The following is a 25,760-nucleotide window of genomic DNA, read 5'->3' as shown; positions in this document are numbered from 1 at the left end:
GCACCCCTGACCCAGCCTCACAAGGCACCCCAGCCGAGACCCCCCACCACTGTCTGGCCAGTATGCCCCTCTCTGCCCCGGGGCACCACCTAAGTCGAGGGCACCACAGACTTCAGACAGAAAGCACCTGATGCGCGGATCGTAAAAATTTCAGGAAAAATAATTCGGATCTTCTCCAAGGTGTGTTTCTTGCCGCTAATTGCTCCTGAGAACACCTTAGAAGCAGCCATCGGACTTGGAAATGCTCTCAGCTGCTACAATTTGCTCTTCTTTCATGGTCCCGAGTCCACCAAAACTACAGGGGGAAAAACAACAACCCTTGAGGCCATACCTTCCCTCTAGAGGTCCAGCAGGTGGACAGCGACATGAGGGTATCACTCAGACTCCCGACGGAGGGAGCTTCGGTGCTCGCTTACATGGCTCTCGGCATCGAACCCCAAAGACACTTGCCTGGTCCTTGAATTTTCCTTTACAAAACGTGGAGGTTAAAATACATCGAAGTTCGGAAGGAAACAAAACAAAGCAAAACAACTAAAAAACAGGTTCTCCACAAAGAATAATCTTTTCTTTTAGAAATAGAGCTGACAGGGGCCTGGCCGGGGCCACTAGGACCCAAAAGATGTTTCGTTTCGTCCTGGACCCCGACTGCCCACACCCAGAACCGACACCATCCGTCCGCGAAGTCGCCATCAACCGAAAAATGACATCCGATGAAGCCCAGGGTTTTGGAGCACGAGATTCATGCACATGGACCCTCCCCCCTCACCAACCCCTGTGCTGGGAAACCCAACTCCAGTGTTGGAACTTCTCCTTGAAAGTGTCCAATTAGCATATCCTTCCCCTCAGTGTAAAGTCTGATTCAACTCGACTCGATCCGCCTTTATTAAAAAACCTTACAAAAGATGTACTGAAGTGCTTGAAAAAATTAACTTTATGCTCTATGCACAGATAAACTCTTCCTGTACAGCTAATATGGTTATATCCTTTGTTTAAAAAATATTCTTTCCCCCCCTCCCCCACTAATGACACTTCGTGGGTAGTTCCACACAAACGATCCCGCCATCCCTCGGGGAACGTGTCCTCGGGGGTCGACACGTGGCCGGGAAAGACCCTCACGGAGCGCCACCCGCCGTGCTCGGGAGTGTTTATTGAAATTGCTTGGGGTTGGGTGCTCTCTTCTTCCTTCTCCGCTTCTGTTTTCTGAGAGAGGGCGCTGGCGTGAGGGGACCCGGCCGGCTGGCTGATTGTCACTTGCCGTTGGCGCGGTCCAGACTCTCCAGAACCTTGTTGAGGCGGATGTTAAGCAGTCTGACCTGGTTCTCCAGGTGCTCCAGCTTCTCCTCCACGCTGGGGCCGCTGGGCCCGCTGCGCCAGTAGAAGCCCATGGGCCCGGTCATGAAGTAGACGGCCACCACGAAGCAGAGGGGCAGGATGGCGTTCTCCGGCTCCCCCTCGTTCTTGTGCAGCACGTACACGCAGGACATGGAGAACAGGACGACCCGCGCCACCCAGAAGAAGCGGCCGAACACCACGTGCAGGAGGCTGAAGGTCAAGCCCAGGGTCAGCGACAGGAACCAGTAGGCCAGCAGGACGACGCCCACCAGCAGGAGGGCGCGGGCCGGGCTGTTGGCCACCGAGGCAGGGCTGAAGTACTGGGACAGGTTCGACACTGCGGGACAGAGAAGAGGGACAGTGGTCCGGTCACGAGGAGCCAGGGCTTTCTCTCCAAGCGGGGTTGGTTTGGGCAGCTTGGCTCCCTTGCTGGGTGTGTATGACAAGAGGTCCCTGAAGTCGGCTGCCTCGTGATCTTTCCTGCTAAGCCCTGGGAGAAGACCACCAGCCGTAGCCTGAGTTTAAAACGCCCCTTCCGGGCAGGGAGGAGCTTACACACTGTCCTTGGATTTCCTCCCTTCCTGTCTTTCAAAGTCATGAATGGCCAGTTTTAGCCTGGTTATGGGGCTGCCTAGGATGAAGGCCTTTCCGGGCTCCCTTATAGCTACAAAACTGAGCTTTGGTCAAGGAGATGTTTTGGGGTGGCTTTAAGGAGTTTTTCCTAAAAGTAGCAGGAATGCACCCTTTACCTCCTTTTCTTCTGCCTGCTGGAATGTGGATGCGATGGCGGAAGTGGGAGCAGCTGTCTTGGGCCATGAAGTAAGGGAAGTAGCCTATTGGGGAGCAATAAAATGGAAGGAGCCTCGGTCCTGAGGACAACGTGCTGCAAAGCCACCTACCTGCCTAACCACCTACCTGTGAACTTTCACATAGAGAAATAAGCTTCCATCTTGTTAAAGCTGCTGGTATTTTAGATCTCTTACTCACAGTCAAACCTAATCATATGTGATGTTCCATCTTAAATATGGAGTGAAATGGAGGAGATGTATCTTCTGTGTGCCCGACTTAAGAAAATTTTCAAACAGAAAAGTTACAAGGATAGTAAGATAAATACTCCTACTGACACCACTAGGTTAAACAGTTGTTAACGTTTTACCGTATTTTGTTTCATCACATACTTTTTTTTTTTTACCGAGCCATTTGGAAGAGGCAAAAGATCATACTTCAGCATGCATATTTTTTCTGGTTTTATTAAAATATAACTGAAATAAAGCACCACAGAAGCTCAAGCTGTAAAATATGACTCATTACATATATTGGGAAATTATTACAATAAACTTAATTAACATTCATCACCTTATATAGATAAAAAAAAATTTTTTTTTTCTTTTCTTGCCCTGAGAACTCTTAGGATCTACTACTTTCTTAATAACTTTCAAATACACCATATAACAGAGTTAACTGTAATCACCATGTTGTACATTACCTCCCTGTACTTATTTATCTTATAATTAGAAATTTGTACCTTTTGACCATCTTATTCCAATTCTCCCACCCACTATCTCCCACCTGTGACCACAAATCTGATCTCTTTTCCTATGAGGCTTTTTTTTTTTTTTTAAGATTCTGCATATAAGTGAGATCATACAATATCTGTCTTTGTCTGACTTACTGCGTTTAGCAAACCGCCCTCATGTTCCGTCCATGTTGTGGCAAATAGCAGGATCTCCTTCCCTTTGATGGCTGAGTGATATTCCATTGTATACAAGGCCCACTTCTCTACCCATTCATCTGTCGATGGACACTTGGGTGGATTCTACGTCTTGGCCATTGTAGACAACGTGGCCATGAACATGGCGATGCACACGTCTCTGTGACGTAGTGTTTTCCTTTCCTTTGGGTATATTCCTAGGAGCGGGATTGCTGGATGAAACAGTAACTCTGATTTTTAATTCTTTCAGGAACTTCCACACTGTTTCCCATAGTGACTGCCCCAACTGAGAATCCCACCAACAGCGCACAAGGAACGGTTCCCCTTTGCACACGTCCTCGCCAGCATTTGTAATCTCGTCTTTGGGACAGGAGTCATTCCAGTAGGTGTAAGATGATATCTCGTGTGCTTTTTTGTGAGTGGGTGTTTGCCTGGTTTCCAAAGTGCTCTGGCTGCTCCCTCCCCAGTCCGTGGTCACGCCTGGCCCAGAACAATGGGGAAGAGCAGCGCCCTCTCCTGTGCTTTTGATTTGCACTTCCCTCATTAGCGATGCTGAGCACCATTTTATATAAGCATTGGCCGTTTGTATGTCTTCCTTGGAAGAATGTCTGTTTGGGTCCTTTTTCATATTTTAATCAGACTGTGGGTTTCTTACTCTTCAGTTGTAGGAGTTCTTCATACATTTTGGACATTAACCCCATAACAGGTATACAGTTTGCAAATAGTTTTTCCCCGCTCCGTAGGTACTTTCCATTTTGTAGATTGTTTCTTCTGCCGTGCAGAAGTTTCTCAGTTTGATGTGGTCTCACTTGTTTATTTTTGCTTTGTCTGTCAAATTAAAAAAAACAAAAAAACACACACACACCAAAAACCATGGCCAAGACCAAGGTCAAAAAGCTTACCTGTTTTCTTCGAGGAGTTTTATGCTTTCCGGTTTTACATTTAAGTCTGTAATACTTTTTGAGTTCATTTTTGTGAGGGGCATAATATAGGGGTCTGGTTTCATTCTATTACACGTGAATATCCAGTTTTCTGAGCATTGTCTATTAAAGACACTGCCTTTTCTCCACTGAGTATCCTTCAATGCCTTGTCAAGTACTGGTTGACCATAGATCCCCGATTGATTTCTGTGTTCTCAGTTCTCTTCCATTGATCTGTATGTCTGTTTTAACCCCAGAATTATACTATTTTGATCATCCCTGCTTTAAAATACAACTTGAAATTAGGAAGTACCACTTAGATCTTTTTTCTCGTGATTCCTTTGGCCAGTCAGGGTCTTTTGTGGTTCCATATAAATTTTAGGATTTTTTTCTACATTGGTTAAAGAAAAGCCATTGAGGGGTGCCTGGGTGGCTCAGTGGGTTAAGGCCTCCGCCTTCGGCTCAGGTCATGATCTCAGGGTCCTGGGATCGAGCCCTTTAACAGGCACTCTGCTCAGCAGGGAGCCTGCTTCTCCCTCTCTTTCTGATTGCCTCTCTGCCTACTTGTGATCTCTCTGTTAAATAAATAAATAAAATCTTTAAAAAAAATAAAAAAGAATTTCATTGGGGGCCCCTGGGTGGCTCAGTCAGTTAAGCGTCTGACTCTTGATCTCAGCTCAGGTCTTGATCTCAGGGCTGTAAGTTCAAGCCTCAAGCTGGGCACTACACTGGGCATGGAGCCTACTCAAAAAAATAAAATAAAAAAGAACTTCATTAGGATCTTATACTTAGATATACCTCATACCTTACGGCTAATTTTTCTTTAAAATTTTTTTTTCTTATTAAATAGCCTTAATTTTTCAGAGGAGTTTTAGGTTTACAGAAAAATTAAGCAAAGGAAATAAATTCATTTTTAAACATTATCATTATTAATTTGTTTAAAAATAACAGTGAACCCGGGGCGCCTGGGTGGCTCAGTGGGTTAAAGCCTCTGCCTTCGGCTCAGGTCATGATCCCGGGGTCCTGGGATCGAGCCCCGCGTCTGGCTCTCTGCTCTGCAGGGAGCCTGCTTCCTCCTCTCTCTCTCTCTCTCTCTCTCTCTCTCTCTGCCTGCCTCTCTGCCTACTTGTGATCTCTGTCTGGTGGATAGGTAAAAATCTTTAAAAAAAAAAAAATAACAGTGAACCCATTTATAGGTTAATACAAATAATATATTTTTCATGAAAAATAACTGCTTTCCAAAACAAAGCCCCCAAACGCCCCGCAACCAAAACAGTGGAGTTGTTTTGAGTTTTTACAAATCTCTATAATATCCACTTTGAGAGGAGAGGGCTGGATCCTCAGATCTGGTTTTGAATCCTCAGAAATAGGATGCCAGCCACAAAGGTAGGCCACAGATGTAATTTACATATTTCTAGTGGCCACATTAAAAAAGGCAAAAAAGAAAAAGCTAAAAATTAACGTTAAATACTTAGCTCAATGTATTCGCTCTATTATCAACATGGAATCTATATAAAAAAAATGTGGAAGCATGCCTTGAATGCATGACCTCACAGTTTCCCCTGATGGGCCTCAGGGAACCCCCTCCAGGGTTCCTCCGAGCATACTTTGAGAACCACCAGACTAAACTCACCATCTAAAGCCATACAGCATGTGCTGTCAGGTTATCAAGGGACTAAGTGAGGTGACCAGTGGGTACAAGGGTTCCTGGGGGGAATCCCTGACTGGGGCCAACTGGTAACACAGTTCCCGCAACTCTAATAAAAACTGCACTTCTCTCCAGCGAGGCCAGTGAGGAGCAACCTCGCCCCGCCCTGTGGAGGTCCTAAAAATCCTAACTAGGACACAAGCAGCTCTGGATGTCCTGCCTGTATCCGCTTCCTGGGGCTGCCACAGTTAAGATCCATGGGATGAGTGGCTCAGACAATAGGATCAAATTCTCACACAGCATGGAGGCCACAAGGGTGAGGTCAAGGTGTCGGCAGGTGGCCCCTTCTGAAGCCACGAGGGAGACTCCGTCCCAGGCCTTTCCCCAGCTTCTGGGGTGTGTGGGCGATCCCTGGCCTTCCTGACTTAACATAATCATTCCCCGATCTCTGCCTTCATCTTCGTGGGGCCTCTGGGCCCAAGGTTCCCCCTCCTGTGAGGTTGCCAGCCATCCTGGGTCAGGGGCCCACCCCGATCCAGGGTCCTAGGGAGAGCTGACTCTGTGTGCAGGCGGATGTAGGTGGCCCTCAGCGCAGGGGATCGGGACTGGGTGAGTCCCAGAAGGGCGTGATGATGTACTTTTTGGAGCAGAGTCCCTCTGTAAGCCACAGAGTGTTTACGAGGCATTTGCCTGGGGCTAGGCACTGTTCTAATGGTTCTGCACTAATTGTCCTCTGGTCCTCACAACATGCTGACCATATGTAGCCTTTCCCACGTGGGGACTCCCACAGTTACAGCAGGGCAGGGCGGGGACCGCGACACAGGGAGTCTGGTGCTTGGAGCCATCCACTCCTTGCACTGTCCCAATGCATGGTCACAGCACAGTGCAAGGGGGGCACGGGTTGTGGCTTCCAAGCCTTCAGAGAACGCAAACTACTTGACGAAGCCACGAGACTTAAATCCGTCCTTCCGACTCCTGGACAAGGTCTCCACTTCCCAGAACAGTGGCCTGAGCCACCAGATCTACAGCAGGGCTAACGCCCCTGTGTCCTTTATGGTAGCCACTGGCCACATGTGGCCACAGAGCACTTGAGATGTGGCAAGTCTGAACGGAGATGTGCTGTGTCAAATACAGACTGCACTTCGACGGCGTAACAACCCCCAAAACGTGAGGCACCTCGTTAACAATTTTTCGTATTGATCACAAGTTGAGATGACGATATTTGGAATCTGCTGGGTCGGCTAACACACCTTATTCAGTTCATGTCTTTTGACTTTTCTCATGCGGCAGCTGGAACATGTAACTTCATCTGGCTCTCCGTTCCTACTGGGCAGCTCCGTTGGTCCTGGGAGGCTCCGGGACCCTGAAAACTTCTGGGTCTGTACAGAGGACTGTACCCGTGGAAACATTGTGTACCAGAATATCCAGCTTTGGGGTACAGTCTCCTGCCTTTTGCACATTCCCACTTCTAAGCCTAAAATGCAAATCCCAAAGGCCTTTGGATGTTTTGAAGCTGATGCTCCGGCTACGGGGAGGGGAGAACATGACAGGGAAGGGAGTGCTTTCATCTCTGGAATGGGCCAGTGGCCCTGGCCACGAACATGAGCCCGTGAGGACTCTGGGGAAAGATGCTGTTCCGATTGTCTCCCGTGTAATAGGGAGGCTGTCGCTACTCTAGCTTTTCCGCTCCAAGCTGTGTGCAACTTTCTGCAAGGAGGCTCGCTTCTCCAGGGCGCGATGGTCGGGGATGGAACCTGGGTAGCGATGAACATGGAGTCCAAGCACGATTGCACGCGGTTGCTCTATCCGTGCTGTGAGTTGACTCAGTCTCACTCCCAGGAGAAGTCCGCAGCAGCCCCAGGAGGTTGCAGGTGGCACGGCAGCCTCTCCAAGGCCCGTCCCGCTATGGCGGATCCTTTGCCCCAGTGTTGAGGTGCCCTGAGTGGGTCTGAGGCCTCTTCCAGGTTGAACTCGGTGATTCCAGGCTGGAGACGCGTTCCCAGGGGCTGAGGGGGGACGACGGCGGGTGTGAACCAGGCAGCCCCGCCTGCGGGGGCTGGGTCTCCAGTTCATCAGGTGGGAGTGTCAAAGGCAACTGGGAGGGTCCCCAGAGACCCTGCACACGGCAGGGTTGTACTGGTTTCCCACAGCTGTGGTGACCAGGCACAGTGGCTTTAATAAGCAAGAGGAATGTACTGTCCTGCTGGCTGAGAGCCAGGATTCCGACATCAGGGTGTGGGTGGGGCGGGGCTCCTTGAGCACTCTACAGGGGGTCCCTCCTGCCTTGTCCAGCTCCTGAGAAGATCCAGGCATCCTGAGCTTGTGGCCACATCTCTCCGGTCTCTGCCAAGGCTATCTCTTCCCCGTGTGTTTCTCTCAGTCTCTGTGTCCAAATTTCCCTCCTTGTATAAGGACACCAGACATTGCATATAGGACCCATGGTGGTCTGCAAAGACTCTATCCCCCAATCAGCTCATGTTCACAGATATGGGGCTTCTCGGGCATTTCTGGGGGGATACACCAGAGTGAAATCACACCAGCAGCCAAGCAGTGGGGCCAACAGTCCTCCAGTTTTTATGAATCACGGGCTCCTATGCACCCGAAGCAGAGCAAGGCAGAGGGGACAGTCTGGAGGAGGTGGGCAAAACCCCACTCAGAACAGAGAGATTCCAGAAGGAGGTGGGCAATAAACACACACACACACAGACACACATACACACGCAGACACACACGCACACACGTGCACATGACATCTTAGCTGAGAAGCGATGGTGGTTGTGAGAACAGACCTGGTCCCTGTACACGGGTTAGTCAGGATGGGCTTCTTGGAGGAGGTGTCATATACCTGAGAGTAGAGGATGGAAAAGACCCACCAGGCAAAGGGCTGAGGGACTGCTCCTGGCAGGGGACACCTAGAGGAATCAAAGCTGTGCCCAAGAACAGGACGGAGGCCGCAGGCTGGGTAGAGAGGCTGGGCAGATCCTCAGAGCCGACTACCCTCGGTGGGAACCCCGTGTGGGATCCAAGTGCAACAGGAGTCCCTGGGCAGTTTGAAGGTGAAGTACTTGACCTGACTAATGGTTTTTTTTTGTTTTTTGTTTTTTTTTTAAGAAATCACTCGATACAGCAAAAGTAGTAATAAGAACAAAAACCAAGCTGGCTGACCGGCTGAGAAGGAGACACAGGGGCCGAGAGAGGACCCTGAGTTAGGAGGTGTGCGGAACCGTTCCCACGGCAGGCCAGAGGCTGCTCTCTAGAGAAGTGTGCAGGGAGAACGGGCCCTTGGCTGGTGTTTGGGAACTTGCATTTCTGGAGTGTGATATGGTGATTTATAGTACAAAGTATGCATATTTAATCTTTGTCCGCATGCCCGGCACAGAGCTCCTAAAACCTTCGGAGTTTTCTAAGGAGTGAGAGCAGTAAAGGTGTCTTGATAATTCGTAAGGCGCCCCTTTGAGCCGTATTCCAATGCGGTGACTTTTGGAAAGACCTTAAGGACGGGGGCTGGGTGCTGGGATGCCCAACGGCAGGGAGAGGGCTGGGATTTCGGTCCCATGCCCTGATGTCCAGGGAGGGGAGAGCGGCTAGAGGTCGAACCAGTCAGCGCCAGCCAAGGATTTACTCAGTCACGCCTGTGTCACAGAGTCTCCAGACAAACCTGACGGGATGGGGTCTGGGGAGTTTCCGGGCTGGGACGCTCTCTAGGGTAGAGTGGGTGTTAAGGCTCCCTAGCCCTTCCCGCAGACCTCGCCTGCACGTCTCTGCCATCCGGCTGTTCCCAGGTTACATCCGTCTGTAAGGAACTGGTCACCTAGTTAAGTAAATGGGTTTCTGGAGTTCTGTGAGCCGCTCTAGCTGATCAGTCAGACCCAGCCGGGGGCGCATGGGAATGTTCTATCTACAGCCAGTCTGCCGGAAGGACAGGTGGGCTTGCCACCAGCATCTGGAGAGGAAGGGACGTCCTGTGGGACGAGCCCTTGCCCTGTGGGTTCGCTCTGACACTATCTCCAGATAGACAGGGTCAGAGTTCAGCTAAATATGCGGGACCCCTGGTCAGTGTCCACGGAGGACTGAGTCGACTGCTTGGTGGTGTGGGGAAAACACATGCATGGCGGAAAGCTCCCTCCATTCCCTCATAAGGGGGGCTCTCTGTGCCTGGACTGTCTGTACGAATCATGATGTATGCCGACCGCCTGCTCTCCTGCGGGGAGTCGAGTCTGGGTCTGTGCCAGGCAGAAGGTGCCTAAGTGACCAGCCTCTAAGAAACACCCCGGGGGCGCCGGGTCTCTAACAGGCTTCTGGGCTACACGACACGTGACGTCTGTCATCACAAACTCCTGCTGGAGGAATGAGAGCTGCTGTCCCCCTTGCTGATGGTGCTTTGTGTCCTTACACCGTAAGAAGTCACAGCCAGGAGCATGACTACAATGCTGAGTCCTGGGTCTTCCCAGTGGCTCACTGGGCCTGGGGCTGATCCTGCGGACCTCAACACAGGCTACTGGAGACTTCCTAGCAAGCGAGGTGGCAGCCTGGACAGGGCCCCGTGACCTTGAATCCAGTTCCAGAGGCAGCCTCCCGATTTCCTAGGGGCAGAGCAGCAACTCCCCAGGCAGGCCAGTTCAGCCAGGTTCTGGGGGCCACACCCCGCTCCTTCTGATAACTCTGCAAGCGGCCCAAGCTTTGTATGAAATCCCTTTCTGCCTAAAGAGCTGTCGTGGTCTGTGATGTATTCCCACAGCCCAGGGGCCCTGCCTCTGGTGCCTGCGGCTTGCCTGGGGGCAGCCGAGTCAGCAACACCCACTGCCTCGCCCCAAACAGCATCCGTGCACCTCTGTCTGGACGGGCCATTTCTTTACGCAACTATTCCAAGAAAAAATGTTCACTTGTGTCCCCCTGCCTCCTCCAAGGGGTCCCCCATGCCACCCACTGCGGATACTGAGTCCACATCTTGAGAACCACTAGAAAAAAACAGCCTTAAATGAATGCCCCCCCCAGCCCCACTTACCATCAAGTCCAAGAACATCCAAGAGCTCCGTCCAAAATTTCCACAACGTTTCGACAAACATGTCCACCCCCAGCACGAACCGCTCGGTCAGCCTGGTCAGGAACTGCAGAAACAAGAGAACGGTCACTACACCAACTAGGACAATGCCCCCATCTCCTCGTCCAGCCAGGCCCAGTGGTTGACCCGTCAATGGGAAAACAGAGTCGGCTGGTAGCCCAGGTGCTGTCGTGAGCTCGGTCGACTGGGAGCTGGGAGGTCCCCACAAAGTGGCTTTGCTCCACTCCTGATTTCTCCGAGAGCCCTCCTGCTCATAACAAGGTCAAGGACTCTGCTTCTCTCTGCCTGATTTCTCATTTTTAAACAGTTTCACCCAGAGCATGGGTGTTGGGGACGAGGGACAAGGATGAGGACAATGATGGTTCTCACACACGAGCTGTATCCCATCTCCCAGGTACATGGACATGCTAGAGCCCCGCGCCCCACCCGTCTGTAAGAACCTGGCCTGTCGGAGGGCTTCGTGGGCTCTCCGGGTGATTCTGGAGGACTATGAACAGGAGGAATCAGTCTTGTTCGCCTAGTTTGGAGGAATAAGTAACACTCTGCACACATGGTATGAAACTCAGGGCTGCAAACGGGAATTGAGTGAAAGGCAAGTCTCCTATCTCACTCCCCGCCATGCAGACCTCTGTCCAGAGGCACATGTTGTCACCACTCACTTCTGTGGCATCCTTTCGAGGCGCCCACTCAGTGTCTTCCCACCAGCAACAGCAAATGGGCCCGGTTTTGCAGTTTTTCTCCTGTGACGCTCTTGTCTTGGTGATCACTCAACCTCAGCCCATACAGAGCTGCCTCATTCTCCGTAAAGGGGTTTAAGCGATCCCTTCCCGCTGGACACCTCGGTTGTTCCCACCTGCGCTATTAGGGCAAATGGGAATGACGAGCGGAGCCTTGTACTTGCAGGCACTCTGACTCACGTGGGCAATGTCTTGGAGTGAACTGCCTACAGCACTTGGAACCAGACTTCATGGTTGGATCGCTGCCCCAGGACACGGGGAAAAGGAACAGGGTTGAATCAGCAGCCAGGAGAGAGGGGACTCAAATATCCTCCACCCCAGCTCTGTGGCTTGGCTGAGAGCACGTGTGGCTAGGAGGCTAGGTGCTGGGTTCAAATCCTCTTCCTGCTAGCTAGGTAGCTGTGTGTGTGTGTGTGTGTGTGAGAGAGAGAGAGAGAGAGAGTTACACAGATACTTACATACGATACACAGCAGAGCTCCAGCTGAGAGATACGTACGTACACTTGTACTGCCCCATCTGGTTTTCTGAGCAGTAAGTGCCATATTCACATGAAGTGCCTTGAGCACCTGCTAAATGGTCACAATTCCTACTGACATCCCATATTCTCATAGAGCATTGACCCCAACGTGTCCTGCAAGGAATCATCCTTTTATCCTTAGGTCATTGCCCTAACAGGGTTTGTACAGGTAGAGACGGTACAAATATGGCCATCAGCTGACGGGCGGACGAACAGAGCCGGGTCTACCCAGACAACGGGGTATTATGGGGCCATAAAATGGAAGAAGGTACTGAGGCACAGTTCCGTATCAGCCTTGAAAACAGGGTGTCAGGGAATGAAGCCAGACACAAGAGACCGCAGAGCAAACGATTCTGTTTGCGTGAAGTGTCCAGGGCAGGCAAAGCCATAGGGACAGAAAGTAGACGGGTAGTTGCCGGGGGGTTGTGACAGCTAAAAGGTACACAATCTCTTCTAGAAGTGGCAAAATGTCCTCCCACGGACTGTGGTGACGAATTCACGACTCTATGAACAGACCAACGAGGGCAGAACGGCACACTTTGGGGGATAAATTGCATGGTACTTGAATTATACCTCCATTAAGCTATTTTAAAATGGAAGGGTTAAAAAAAAAAAAAAAGAGCTGGGTTTAAAATAATAATAATAATAATAAAACAGGGCACCTGGCTGGCTCAGTCGGTAGAACATGTGACTCTTGATCTCAGGGTCCTGAGTTCAAGCCCCATATGGGGTGTGGAGTCTACTTAAAAAATGAAAATAAAAATAAAAAACAAAAAACACGTACACACACAAGTGGAAAGACTGTGAACGCCAGAAGGAAGCATATGTGCCACAGAAAAGAGGACGATCGCCCCTCTCGCCAGTGGAGGAAGGTGGCGGGACACATCTGTACCCAGGTAGAAGGCCCATTGGTAATGGTCTTATAATTAAAACTCCTTTTTTAGGGGCACCTGGATGGCATGGTTAGTTAAGCATCCAACTCTTGACTCAGGTCATGATCTCAGGGCTGTGCGACTGAGCCCAGAGTTGGGCTCCGTGCTCAGGAGGAACTCAGCTTGGGATTCTCTCTCTCCCTCTCCCTCAGTCCACTCCCCTCTCTTTCTAAAAAATTAAACAAAACTGGGGCGCCTGGGTGGCTCAGTGGGTTAAGCTGCTGCCTTCGGCTCAGGTCATGATCTCAGGGTCCTGGGATGGAGTCCCGCATCGGGCTCTCTGCTCAGCAGGGAGCCTGCTTCCTCCTCTCTCTCTCTCTGCCTGCCTCTGCCTGCTTGTGATCTCTCTCTGTCAAATAAATAAATAAAATCTTAAAAAAAAAAATTAAACAAAACCAAAATAAAGCCCCTCCTTTTTTTTAAAAAAAAAAAAAAGAGCTTTACTGGCATATGATTTACATATCACTAAGTTCATGTCTTCCAAGTGTCCAGTTGGGTGGTCTTTAGAAAAGTCACAGAGTCACGAAGTTATACAACCAGCACCATGATCTAATTTTAGAACATGGTCATCGCCTCCAAAGAAAGCCTCCCCATCCCTCCACCCCAACCTAGGCACCCGCTAATCTGTCTCTACAGATTGGCCTTTCCTAGACGTTCCACACAAACGGAATTGTACGACACGTGACCTCTTGCATCCACTTCCGTTCACTCATCACGACATTCCCCAGGTTGTACCAGGAATCAGGAGTTCATTCCTTTTTATGGCCCCATAGCATTCCACTTTACAGGCACGCTCTGTTTTGCTCATCCTGTTGCATATCGTACACGTTGGCCTGGAACTGGGTGGCAGTTTTTCACAATTTGTTCAAATGGAGGAAAAAGGAAGGGCCCTAGGTTTTCTAGAAAAAGGTATTGGGCCTTTGAGATGGTATCGGCTCCGCCGGAAAGGGTGTGAGGAAGGAGCTGTTTTGGAAGGAAGAGGCACCAGTGCTCACGCCGCTGAAACTCTCTGTGCCTCAGTTTTGTCAGCTGTCGAATGGGGCCAAGACAGGATTGGACAGCTTAACCTGGAAAGGCCTTTGCACGGGGCCAGCACACACCAGGTACCCAGGGGTTCGAATACCTAAGGATGAGCCTGTCACACAGTGCCTAGCCATGCGGGTCTCTGGGAGGTGCCTGGAGACCCGCCGTCCTTGGGAAAACCTCATGCCCACGCAGGACTGGCATCGATCAGAAGGAAGAACCAGTCCTTCCTGAAAACTAGCCAGGGCAGGAGAGGTGGAAATCAGGGAAGGGCCCACCCTCGGCCTTCTAACCACACACTGGCAAACTCGCTCTCTGCCCTGTGGGCACACAGGACACTTTGGCCCACTTCACGTGGCAAAGACACAGGAGCTCTGGGGGGGTGGGGATGAACTGTGTTCTCCCCGAATTCCTACCTTGAAGCCCCAATCCCCAGGACCTTAGGATGTGACTGGAGAGGTAAAAATATGTACTGCCCCATCTGGTTTTCTGAGCAGTAAGTGCCATATTCACATGAGAGGTAAGTAAAGTAAAACCAGGTCACTAGGGTGGGCCCTCATGCAATGGGACCTGGATCTTTATAAGAAGAGGCAATTAGGACACAGACACGCACAAAGGGAGGGCCATGTGACAACACGCGTGCACGGCAAGGAGAGAGGCCTGGGAAGAAACAACCCTGCCTACACTGTGGTCTCAGATTTCTAGTAAATTCTTATTGTTGAAGCTGCACAGTGTGGCCCTGTCCGGGCAGCCCCAAGCCACTGCTACAGGGGTCACACTGCAGCTCGGAACCTAGGGCGGGGCACCTGCCCGATGCGGACGCAGACTCGCCCCGGGACAGAAGCCACAGAAGCTATGGGGGACGCAAGAAGCAGTAACAGAGGGAAGAGCCGTTCAGATGACAGCAGCTTGAATCAGGCTAAGAGCCTGTGCCCTTGACGTGTCTCCTGCCTCAAACCCACACAAGAAGAATGTCAGACCCATCGCAGCTGATGTGTGTCCTACGGCATCCCTGATCCGGGCTCCGGCAAGCTGCCCAGGGGGGCCGCCGAGGAGAGGCAGAGAGCGTGCCCCAGCTTGAGGACAGCTCGAGCCAGTGTGCTGTTCTGGATGGGATCCTCGGACACAAAGGGATGTTGGGTAAAAACCAAGGATATCGAAAGAAAGCATGGACTCTGAGCTACTTATAATCTAGCCATCCTAGTTCGATGATGTAACAAATGCGTTATGAGAATGTAGGACGTTCACAACAGGGGGATCTGCCCGCAGGCTGTGAGGGGGTTCTGTGCCATCCTCTCAATTTTTCTATAAATCTAAAACTGTTCCTAAAAAATAAAGATATATCCATGTTTAAAGATTTTTTTTTTAAAGTCCTATCCACGTCCAAGGTAGGGCTTGAACTCACAACTCAGAGGTCAAGAGTCATATGACCCACCAACTCAGCCAGCCACGTGCCCCTTAAAGATTTTTTTTTTTTTTTTAAAGGGAGACCTAAGAGACACATCAGTTAAATGCAGGGTAAACTCTGTTTGGATCCCGGTGCAAAGGAAGCAATTCGGTCAGGAGACCTTTCAAGTCACGGAAAAACTGGAAAAATCGACTGGGGTCAGTCACTATAGAATACTGCCATGAACCGTGTGTTTTGTGGTCCTGTTTTTTGTATGTTGGTTAAAGATACAGATCAAGGTATTCTCAGGTTAACTAAAATGACTTGGATTGGCTTTAAAATACTATCGCAGGTTAAATGTCACTTTTGGCAAGGGGATACCTATAGCAGAAATGGCAGAAGGTTGATAGGCAGAAGCCGTGGGTGATGGGTGCGGGGTTCATTACGAGATCCCTTCTCCCTTGGTGAGGGTTGCACAACGTTCAGGGTGAAAAGTTAGAACAAGGAAGACTCAGGTGAACAGATGGGAAGCCCGTGGCTCTCCCCGTGGGAGGGACAAATGACTTAAGCCGGGATTTCCTTATCCCTCTTCTTGCACCGGGGAGGCCTGGACACCCACCCCGGGACGGCATCCCACGTCCAATCGCACCCCTGGTGCCCCGCCTGGCCCGTCACCCTCTGCTCATGCAAAGTGGCTCCAGGGGAAGTCAGCAAAGGCGTCTTGATGAGCAAGTCAGAGCAGGAGGGAAGTTTCTACCGTTTTGAGTTGGCCCGAGCATGTGCAGAACATACTGACTGCAAAGACTGCATGAACGGAAAACACCGGGACACACACAGCGGTCACAAACGGGTCACAAAGGGGAAAGGCACCTCCAAGGCAGGCGCGCAGACCCCTTCAGCGGAATCCTTGCCATTTATGCAGTGATGCCCTCATCTAACTGCCGGGGAACCGTCAGACAACATACCCCGCTGGACATTTCAAGAAACGACTGGTCTTGGGGGAGCCTGGCTGGCTCAGGCAGCGGAGTGTGCAACTCTTGATCTCGGGGTTGTGAGTTCAAGCCCCATGTTGGGGGTAGAGACTACTTAAAAATAAAATCTTTAGGGGAGCCTGGGTGGCTCAGTCATTGGGCATCTGCCTTCACCTCGGGTCATGATCTCAGGGTCCTGGGATCCAGCCCCGCATCTGGCTCCCTGCCCGGCAGGAAGCCTGTTTCTCCCTCTCCCACTCCCCCTGCTTGTGTTCCCTCTCTCGCTGTGTCTTTCTCTGTCAAATAAATAAGTAAAATCTTAAATAAAATAAAATCTTAAAAAAAAGAAAGAAAGAAAAGAGTGGTCTCTTAAGACCACGGTGAGATAGCATTTCAGCCTCACTCTGAGGGCTCTAATCAGAAAGACAGTGACAAGTGTTTGCAAGAATGTAGAGAAACAGGGATCTCATACGCTGCTGGCGGGAATCCAAAAGGGCGCATCTGTACCGCGACTCCTTGAAATGTCAGTTACCACGGGACTCAGCGATTCCATGCCTACGTGTATACCCCAAATGTTGGAAACACATGTTCCCCTAAAAACCTGTACATGGGGGGCACCTGGGTGGCTCCGTTGGTTCAGCGCCTGCCTGGGGCTGGGATCATGCTCCCAGGGTCCCGGGATCGAGCCTCGCGTCGGGCCCCCTGCTTCTCCCTCCTCCTCTGCCTGTTGCTCCCCTGCCTGGGAGCTCTCTTTAAAAAACAAAAACAAAAACAAAAAAACCCAAAAACTTGTATGTGAATGTTTGCAGTAGCATTAATCACAGTAGCCAAAAAGTGGAAACAACCCGATATCCATCATCTGATGGATACATAAAAAGTCGTAAGAAGGGAGGAGGTTCCGACGCAGGTCACACAGTAGACCCGTCCTAAAGGGGGCCAGGGACACTGTGTGATTCCCTTTGTGCGAAAGGTCCAGAATAGGCAAGTCTACGGAACCAGCACACAGATGACAGGTTGTGTAGGGATGGGGGAAGGGGAATGACGGCCAAAGGGTGCAAGGTTTCCTTCTGGGGTAAAGAGGATGTTCTGAAATCGATTGAGATGATGGCCGTACAGCTCTTCGAATATACGCAAAACCACTGAAATTTCCACAACCAAAGTCTATGGTACCTGAATTATAGCTCCATGGAGCTGTTACCAAAACAAGGTAGCAAGGGGCACCTGGGTGGCTCAGGGGACTAAGCCTCTGCCTGCAGCTCAGGTCATGATCTCAGGGTCCTGGGATGGAGTCCCGCATTGGGCTCTCTGCTCAGCGGGGAGCCTGCTTCCTCCTCTCATTCTCTCTCTCTCTTTCTCTCTCTCGTCTGCCTCTTTGCCTACTTGTGATCTCTCTCTGTCAAATAAATAAATAAAATCTTTAAAAACAAAACAAAACAAAAAAACAAGGGGGTGGGGAAAGGCAATTGGTCTGTGCAATTCAAAAATGTCCATGTCAGAAAAGCTCTCCACAGCCCCCCCACAAAAACTGAGGGAACTCTGACAAGCTAAAGGACACCAAGGTGACTTGAAAACCAAATGCAGTGAGGGATGCCTGATTACGCATTAGATTTTTTTGGAAAGCTGTAAAGGAAAGGTGCCTATAGACATCATATGATGAGTGTTTTTTGTACTAAATGTAAGGTTTCTTCCTGGGGTGGGGGATGTGGACCATGGTTCCGTGGTTCCGTAGGAGAAAGTGTCATGGCGTCTGCAACTCACTTTCAAATATTTCTGCAAAGAAAAGACCGTGCCTGTGCATGTGCATGGGAGCATGTATGCGTGCGTGGGTGTGTGCGTGTGTGTGTGTGTGTGTATGGTGTGCCAAGGAAAAGAGAAAAACAAGTTTGGGGGATACGTGAACCATCACTGGGCCAGGTGAGGGATTTCCAGCCATTCCTTATTCTTTCAAATGCTCTGTCCTTCACAATTTTTCAAAGTAGCGAGTTAGAGGAAACATTTTGATTGTGGTGATGTTTTCAGGGACACACGTCAAAATGTGTCAACTCGTCCACTTTTGGCCCCTCTCACCCCACTTTAAACAGGTGCGGTCTCTTGGAGTGTAATGTCAGTAAAGCGGTTCCATGGGGTGGGGAAAAAAGACTGGAAAGTATCGGGGTTATTTTGCTCAAAATACTTTCTTGCAAACACCTAACAAAGCAAAAGCCTCTTAAAAAAACAAAAACAGAAGACCAACAGCTCAACAGAAAAATGACAAAGAAAACAAAAGGCAGTTTCCAGAATAGAAAAGGCCAATGGATTTTGAATCAGTGAAGAGACCATCATCTCAAATAATAAAACCAAAAATTTAATGACACACTTTGCTGGGGAAGGTTTGGAAGCCTGACTTCATATGTTTGGTAGGAAACTTGTCCCACTTTGGTGGAAACTTATCATTCTTTGGAAAACAATCTAGCAGTCTCTCTCGGTGTTAAAAGTGTGTATGTGGCATTGGGGCGGCTTAGTCTGTTAAGAGTCGGCTGTCAGCTCAGGTCATGATCCTGGAGTCCTGGGATCAAGCCCCACATCGGGCTCTCTGCTCAGTGGGGAGTCTATTTCTCCCTTTCCCCCTGCTCGTGGCTCTCTATTTCAAATAAATAAATAAAATATTATTTTTAAAAAGTGTTTATTGAAGTAGAACTGTGTGTAAAGACAAAAGACAAAACTATGTTGTCAAAGGCAGGAGAATGGTTGTCTTGGGTTGGAGGTGGGTAGAGAGCCTGGGACAATCCATTTCTAGACCCGTGTTTGTGACATGGATATCTTCACGGTACAAGGATTCACTATGCTTCACACTTCTCATGCAGGAAAGTACACCAACTAGTATTCAATTTAAAAACTTGTAAATGCACAGACCCTTGGAGTCTGCCATCTAACAGTCGGTAGATGAATTTGTCTATGTGCACACACAACAATCTTATAGAGAGACCGTCACTGCAGCCAGGTTTGCAGGGGCAAAAGACAGGACGCTAACAAAATATTGACTATCAGGGGTGGGTTAAATAAGGGTACATTCTGAATAATAGTTTGCTTTTGGCAGCCCTCCAAAAAGAAGGAATCAAAGCTTTATGTACCAATAGGATCTGGTCTCCAAAATTTATTAATTAAAAAAATAAGAGGAAGGGGGGCGCCTGGGTAGCTCAGTGGATTAAAGCCTCTGCCTTCGGCTCAGGACATGATCTCAGGGTCCTGGGATTGAGCCCCGCATCAGGCTTTCTGCTCAGCAGGGAGCCTGCTTCCTCCTCTCTCTCTGCCTGCCTCTCTGCCTACTTGTGATCTCTGTCTGTCAAATAAATAAATAAAATTAAAAAAAAAAAAGAAGAGGAAGGAGGAGGAGGGAAAAGAAAGAGAAAAGAGTGGGATAGCATGTATAATGAAAAACAGAAAACTCATGAAGAGGCAGGATCTATGCATATTCAGAATATCCGTACTGCTCTGGGAAGGAGAATGGAGATAGGGTCAGAGGTGGCAAGCAGATTTCTTTTTTTTAACTTTGAACTATTTGAAATGGCATTCCATGCAACTGTGACCTTATTAAAAAGAAAAAAAAAAACTATAAATGTTAAGCTTCTTAAAAAAAAAAAAGCTAACTTAAAAGCAAAGGAGTAAGAAAAAAACACCAGTTCTCAGCTTAGCATTCAGATGTTCCCACCACGTGGGTCCAGCTGTAATTTTTCCCTGTGCTCCCCAAGATCCACACCTCAATGCACCCAACCTGTGAACCGTGCCTCGTCAACCTTGTCCCACCACTTTCCTTCCATGCCAACCCATCTTCCCAGACCCATCTCATGCCCCTCCCTCCACATCCTGCCCAATGTCTCAGGGCAAGGCACTTGACCTCTTTCTACTGGCTCCCATAAGGCCTTTCTTGCATCACTGTTGAGCCTGTTTTGTTAACCCTAACCCTAGGTCCTGTATGACGTGGCTGTCTCCATTTGTCCCTTGCTCAGTGTGTCACAGTCCTACAGCCAGCCCTCCCTTGTCCTTATACACCAAACCCATTCCCACCGCAGGGCCTTTGCTCATGCTGTTCCCTTTGCCTGGCATGCTCCCTCCCTCTACCTCCTTCTCATTCAGCTTACTTCCCTGGCCACTCTATTCTACTTATTTCCAATTCCACAGAGGTTACAAGTGTGGGCACTCCCAGTCTTCTCCCACTGATTAGCTGGACTGGGGGCAAGAGATTCAACCTTTCCATGCCTTTGCTGTCCTCATCTGTAAAACAGGGAAGGCCATAACAGACCCTCTCTCTTAGAGCAGGACAGATACATCCTAAGCTTGAACAAAGATTCTTCTTCAAAATGATTACATCATCTTCCCTTATTTCTGAAACAGCACTTACCACTCTGAAATAATCTTGTTTTATGGATAGGACTTATCTATTGCCTGTCCCCTGAAAGGTCCGCAGGAGGGGCCGTTATGTCTGGCTCATACAGTAGGTGCTTAAGAAATTTTAAACAATTGTTGTCAGAGACACATAACCTAAAATGAACCATTTTAAAGTGTACAATTCAGGGGCATTTAGTACACTCACAACAGGGTGCAACCACAATCTCTACCTAGCTCCAGAACATTTTCATTGCCCCAGAAAGAAACCCCCTATCAATTAAGCGGTCACTCCCTAGCCCACCAGCACCCCTTTAGGAAACACTGTCTCTACTTTCTGTCTCTACGGATTTGCCTGTTCTGGATACCTCACACAAATGGAATCTTACAACACCTGACCTCTGGTGTCTGCCTTCTTTCCTTTGTTTTTCAAGTTTCATCCAAGTGCTTTATTCCTTTTTATGGCTGGATAGTATTCCCTGCTTGCACAGACCACGGTATGTCCATTATCAGCTGATAAACATTTGGGCTGTTTCCACTTTATGGCTGATGTGCAAAGCACTGCTGTGAACACTCATGGACAAGTTGCTTAATAAAAAAATTAACGAGTCGATTGTTCTCCTACCAGATGTACCCACTTCCTATAAATATCTTCTATCATCATTAAGTGGTCATTCGGTACTTCATATGGCCTCGCTCATTGCACTCAACCCTTGAGTTCATCTCCTCTGCACAAATGAGACGGCGAGGTCAAACAGCTGGCCCGAGATCACAGAGCTAGGGATTCCGAGCCACGTCTGTGGGACAGCGAGGCCCGTCGCTCCAAACCAGAACATCACGGGTTTATTTTAGACACGGCCTAGATTAGAATACGGGGTGTGTCTTTAAACACCCTCAAACTTCACAACCCACCAAGCGGGTCTGGCTCCAATTAGTAACCCCAGACATGCTGAAAACTACAGTTGCCAGCAGACCCAGTTTTTGTTTAATAAAGAATAACAAAACAGTCTCCCCCAAGCCTGGCCAGTCTGGGCTACACGCGATAGGAAATGTCGGGTCAGCCTCATTCTAGAGGCTGCTCTGATGGGGGCGAACCAGAAAGGGTCATGAGGCAGGAAGACCTGGGAAGGTACCAGTGCCGACTCTGGGCCCAGTCTGCCTGGGTTCAATTCCTGGCTCGGCCACTCGGTTTGACTTGAAGACACGCATGTCACCACTCTGTGCCTCAGTTTCCCTACCTACAAAAAGAGCATATTAACAGTACCCACTCACAGCGTTGTTCTAAGAATGGGGTTACTCTATCTGCAAAAGCACTCAGCACATTTCAAGCAAATAACAAATTCGTATCATCCCTATTGAAGGCACAAACCCTGGTTTACTCTAGAAAGAATTGTGACCTTGAGAGTCCCAGGTTCTTTGCCAGAATAGACCTGTGTTATTGATCCCAACCCAGAGGTGAGGCCCTGAAATATCATTTTGTATTTCATGCCCATCAAACTTAGATTCTCACCTAGGACCACCTCCTGAAACATAACTTGCTTGTGCTCCCACCAGCACAAGCCAGACTTTCAAACTTTTGGCTCCAAAACAAAAGATCTTTGCCTTGGAATCATTCAAGGACAACGGCACCTTGCTCACACCCTTTATGCCCAGGCAGACAGGCTGGGAATCTTTTTGCTTTCAGGAGTTGGGTCATGCCTCCCACAAGGCGATCTTCTCCCCCACAGAACCCACGACCTCCACAAGGAGTGTCTGCACAGCCACAGGAGGGGGCCAGCGGTCAGAAGTCACCGTTTTCCTACTAAACTAATCTTTTCATTTCACCCAATAAGAATATCCAGCCAATCTGATCTGGGTTTTATTTTTTTTTTCCCCCTGCATGTCAAGCACCAGAGAACTTTTTTTTCACCCCGAAAGTTCTTCCAGCAGGACTAAAGCAATGTGGATTTGCACCTCGGCCAGAATGTAGCACGTACGGATTTAGCCATTACTCTGGGCCGGGAAGACCACCAACGATTCATAATCCCCACCTCATAACGAAGGGGATATTGTGATTAGCCTCTTTCAAGGATAAAGAAACTGAAGCTCAAAGACATGAAGCCACTTGTGCAAGGCCAGCCGGCAGGTAAGTGCTAGAGCCAGAACTTGAGTTCCCAAACCCCAGGGCTAGCCTAGAGTAAAAAATTTAACAGGAGGAACAGCAAGGGCTGCGCTCAGGGAACCACATTACCGCATGCAACTGTCCCTCATTCACTTCCCCTTTCTCCGGGGACTTGCCCTAAATGAAGCCCGTCCCACAAGGCTCCAAAGGGCAGAGCAGGGCGTGGGGAGAAGTTCCCGCGCTCCTCCTGGGCGCTAAACACACAGGAGAGCTGCAGGTTGCTGAAAGTTCCCGAGTAAAAAAGGCTCCAAATATAGGGACGGCAGAAGTAAGAGCTCAGGAGGGTTACTGGGCCAGGTTGCCAAAGCGACATAGCAGACTGTTCTACTCCCCTTTCCCTGCGAAGTTGAGAGAAAGAAAGAAAGAAAGAAAGAGGAAGGAAGGAAGGAAGGAAGAAAAAGGAAGGAAGGAAGGAAGGGAAAGAGAGAAAGGAAGGGAGGAGGAAGGAAGGAAGAAAGGAAGGAAGGAAAGAAAGAAAGAACGAAAGAAAGAAAAAGAGAAAGAAAGAAAGAAAAAGAGAAAGGAAGGAGGGGCCTAAATGTCTTCAAAGCTTTAGAAGGGCCTAAGGTGCTCAAGGGAAGTGGGTCGGTGTGAGGCTAGCAGAAAGGCGGGTTGCTGGGGACAGGGCAGGACGCCCCTGGGCAGCCGCGCGGCGCCTGACTCATAGTAGGTGCTCATTCAAACGCGCTGAACGAATGAATGAGAGGCGCGGCCGGCATCAGCGCGGCCCGACTCCCAGCCGCGCGGCGCTGGCGGGCAAGGTCCAAGGAGAAGCGCGGGGCGCAGAGCAGAGGGCGCCCGAGGCCCTGCGTCCCCGCCGCGCGCGAGCTCCCGCCGCCGGTTGCGACCACGGCCTGGCGCGGGGGCGGCGGGCCCGCAGGAGGCAGGCCCCCGCGGCGCAGGCCGGCCTCCCCTCTCCCCTCTCCCCGCCGCCCGGCAGCCTTGGAGGCCGCACACGGCCCAGGCCGGCCCCGGGCGCCAGGTGCGCGGCGGCCGGGGCAAGGTGACCGCAGGCTCGAGCCCGGCGCCCACCTTCTGAGCGGCGCGCACGTTGTCCTCGCCGAACAGGCTGCTGACGCTCTGCGAGAAGGTGTTGACCGTGCGGCGGTAGCTGTTCTTCTCCGTGCCGCCGCGGCCCCGCGCCCCCTGCGCGCCCGGGGCCAGCAGTCCGAGCAGCAGCAGCAACAGCAGCAGCAGGAGCCCAGCCCGGGCCCGGGGCCCGCCCGAGGCGCGCGCGCCCATCCTGGGGCCGGCGAGATGCGGGGTCGGGAGCGGGGCTGAGGGCCGCACCGGGGACGCCGCGGCTCGGGCTGGGGGACCGCGTTGGCGCGCTGGTGGGGCCGCCCGCCGCGCCTCTGTCAGCCGCCGCCGCCGCTGTCGCAGCGCCACCTGCCCCGCCCCGCGCGCAGAGCCGCGACGGCCCTGCCCACGCCTCGCCCCGCCCCCGGACGCGGGGTCCCGGCCAGCGACCCGCCAACGTCCCCGCGAGGGCGGCGGAGGCCGGAGGCTGCTCGGTCTCCCCGCCCCCGCGGAGTGGGGGGGGGTGAGGGCTGTAACCGTTTATTTTAAAAATACCAATTTTTATGTTTAACTTTTCGGTAAAAAGCGGCCGGTGCAGGTAAAACTTGGCAACGGCCTCCGCGAGATCATGACCGCCATTGATTGGAGAACCAGATACAAACATGTCACTGAGTTCATAACGATCCCCAATCCTCGGCCACCGTTGGCGACCGCAAGGGCTCCGACTCATCCATTCATCCATTCTGAAATTTTTGAAAGAAAGGGGAAGCGGCGAGCGGATATCCCTCCTGCCCCTCCTGAACGAGCTGTAATTCAGCGTCACAAAACAGGCGAGGAGGGGAAGTTTTCGGAAGATGAAGTCCGGCTGGTTCAAAAGGAGGGCGCGAGAGTGTTCGAAAATCACGTCGCACCCCGTTGGTGAAGTGACGGATGTAGCAGGGGGCTGAAACCCAGAAGGGGACTGACTGGTCGCGGCAGAACTTGGAAATGGAGAGGCCACGCCGTCCTGACCTGGGCGCGCCCGGCCCTAGTAGCAGGAAGTCACCTGCCGCACTTAGGATGGATTCTTGCCAAAACACTTTGAACCCTCACCGGATCTGACCTCCCCATCTAACCCACAGTTTGCAGGAAATATGGGGGATGGAGGAGAAAATGAGAAGCCTTGAGTGAAATCCAGAATGTGGAGCATTCTACGGGGCAAACGACCCAGTTTCTTCAATAAGTAAATGGTATAAAGGGGCACCTGGGAGGCTCAGTGGGTTAAAGCTTCGGCTGGGGTCGTGATCCCAGGGTCCTAGGATCGAGCCCCGCATCGGACTCTCTGCTTAGCGAGAGGCCTGCTTCCTCCTCTCTCTCTCTCTGCCTACTTGTGATCTCTGTCTGTCACATAAATAAAAATCTTTTTTTTTTTAAATGGTATAAAAGTGTAAGGGTGACTGATTTTAAAAGACTGAAGGGCCATCATTAACCAAATGAGGCAGAAGGGACTGAAGCAAACTGTGTCCAACCAGACGTTATTTTTGAGACAATCAGGAAAATAAAACTTAACCTTTGCCAAGCCAAAGAGTGAAACATTGTATCTTATTTTTGAACTTACCTTTCTCTAGATTCCTGGTGACATTTTTGCATATTAATTGGCCACATTAAGTTCTTACTTTTTAGGAAAACTTTTTTCCTGAGGTATAGCGTACAAACAGAAAAACACCCAAATCATAAAGTGCTTTTTTATGAATTTAAACAACACACGAAGGTAACCAGCACCCAGAAAATTACCAGCTTCCCGGGAAAGCTCCCTTTGTCCTCTGCCACTCACTATTTCCCCTCCAAAATTTAGGGAATTTATTTTGCCTGTTTTTGAACTTGATGTATATGGGATCACAGAGTATGCTTTTCTGTGATTGGTCTCCTTTTTCAACATACTTATGAGACCTATGTATAGGTCTCTTTCATTATATTTTCTGGAGATAATCCTTTGG

General features: G+C 50.3%; 1 protein-coding gene across 1 annotated transcript; it reads right to left on the bottom strand.

Moving 5' to 3' along the window:
• Window positions 1-858: 858 nt before the first annotated feature.
• Window positions 859-24,098, bottom strand: LOC122903089 (BRI3 binding protein). Its single transcript, XM_044243536.1, has 3 exons — window positions 23,797-24,098; window positions 10,617-10,719; window positions 859-1,669 (listed from the first exon to the last, which is right to left on the bottom strand). Exons 1-3 carry the CDS (start codon window positions 24,004-24,006, stop codon window positions 1,248-1,250), a joined length of 735 nt encoding a protein of 244 aa, XP_044099471.1. The 5' UTR covers window positions 24,007-24,098; the 3' UTR covers window positions 859-1,247.
• Window positions 24,099-25,760: the final 1,662 nt, after the last annotated feature.

Source organism: Neovison vison, chromosome 3, assembly GCF_020171115.1.
Source record: "Neovison vison isolate M4711 chromosome 3, ASM_NN_V1, whole genome shotgun sequence".
NCBI classification, from domain to species: domain Eukaryota; kingdom Metazoa; phylum Chordata; class Mammalia; order Carnivora; family Mustelidae; genus Neogale; species Neogale vison.
The sequence above is the reverse complement of the archived record's forward strand: the minus strand, read 5'-3'. Positions and strand labels throughout refer to the sequence as shown.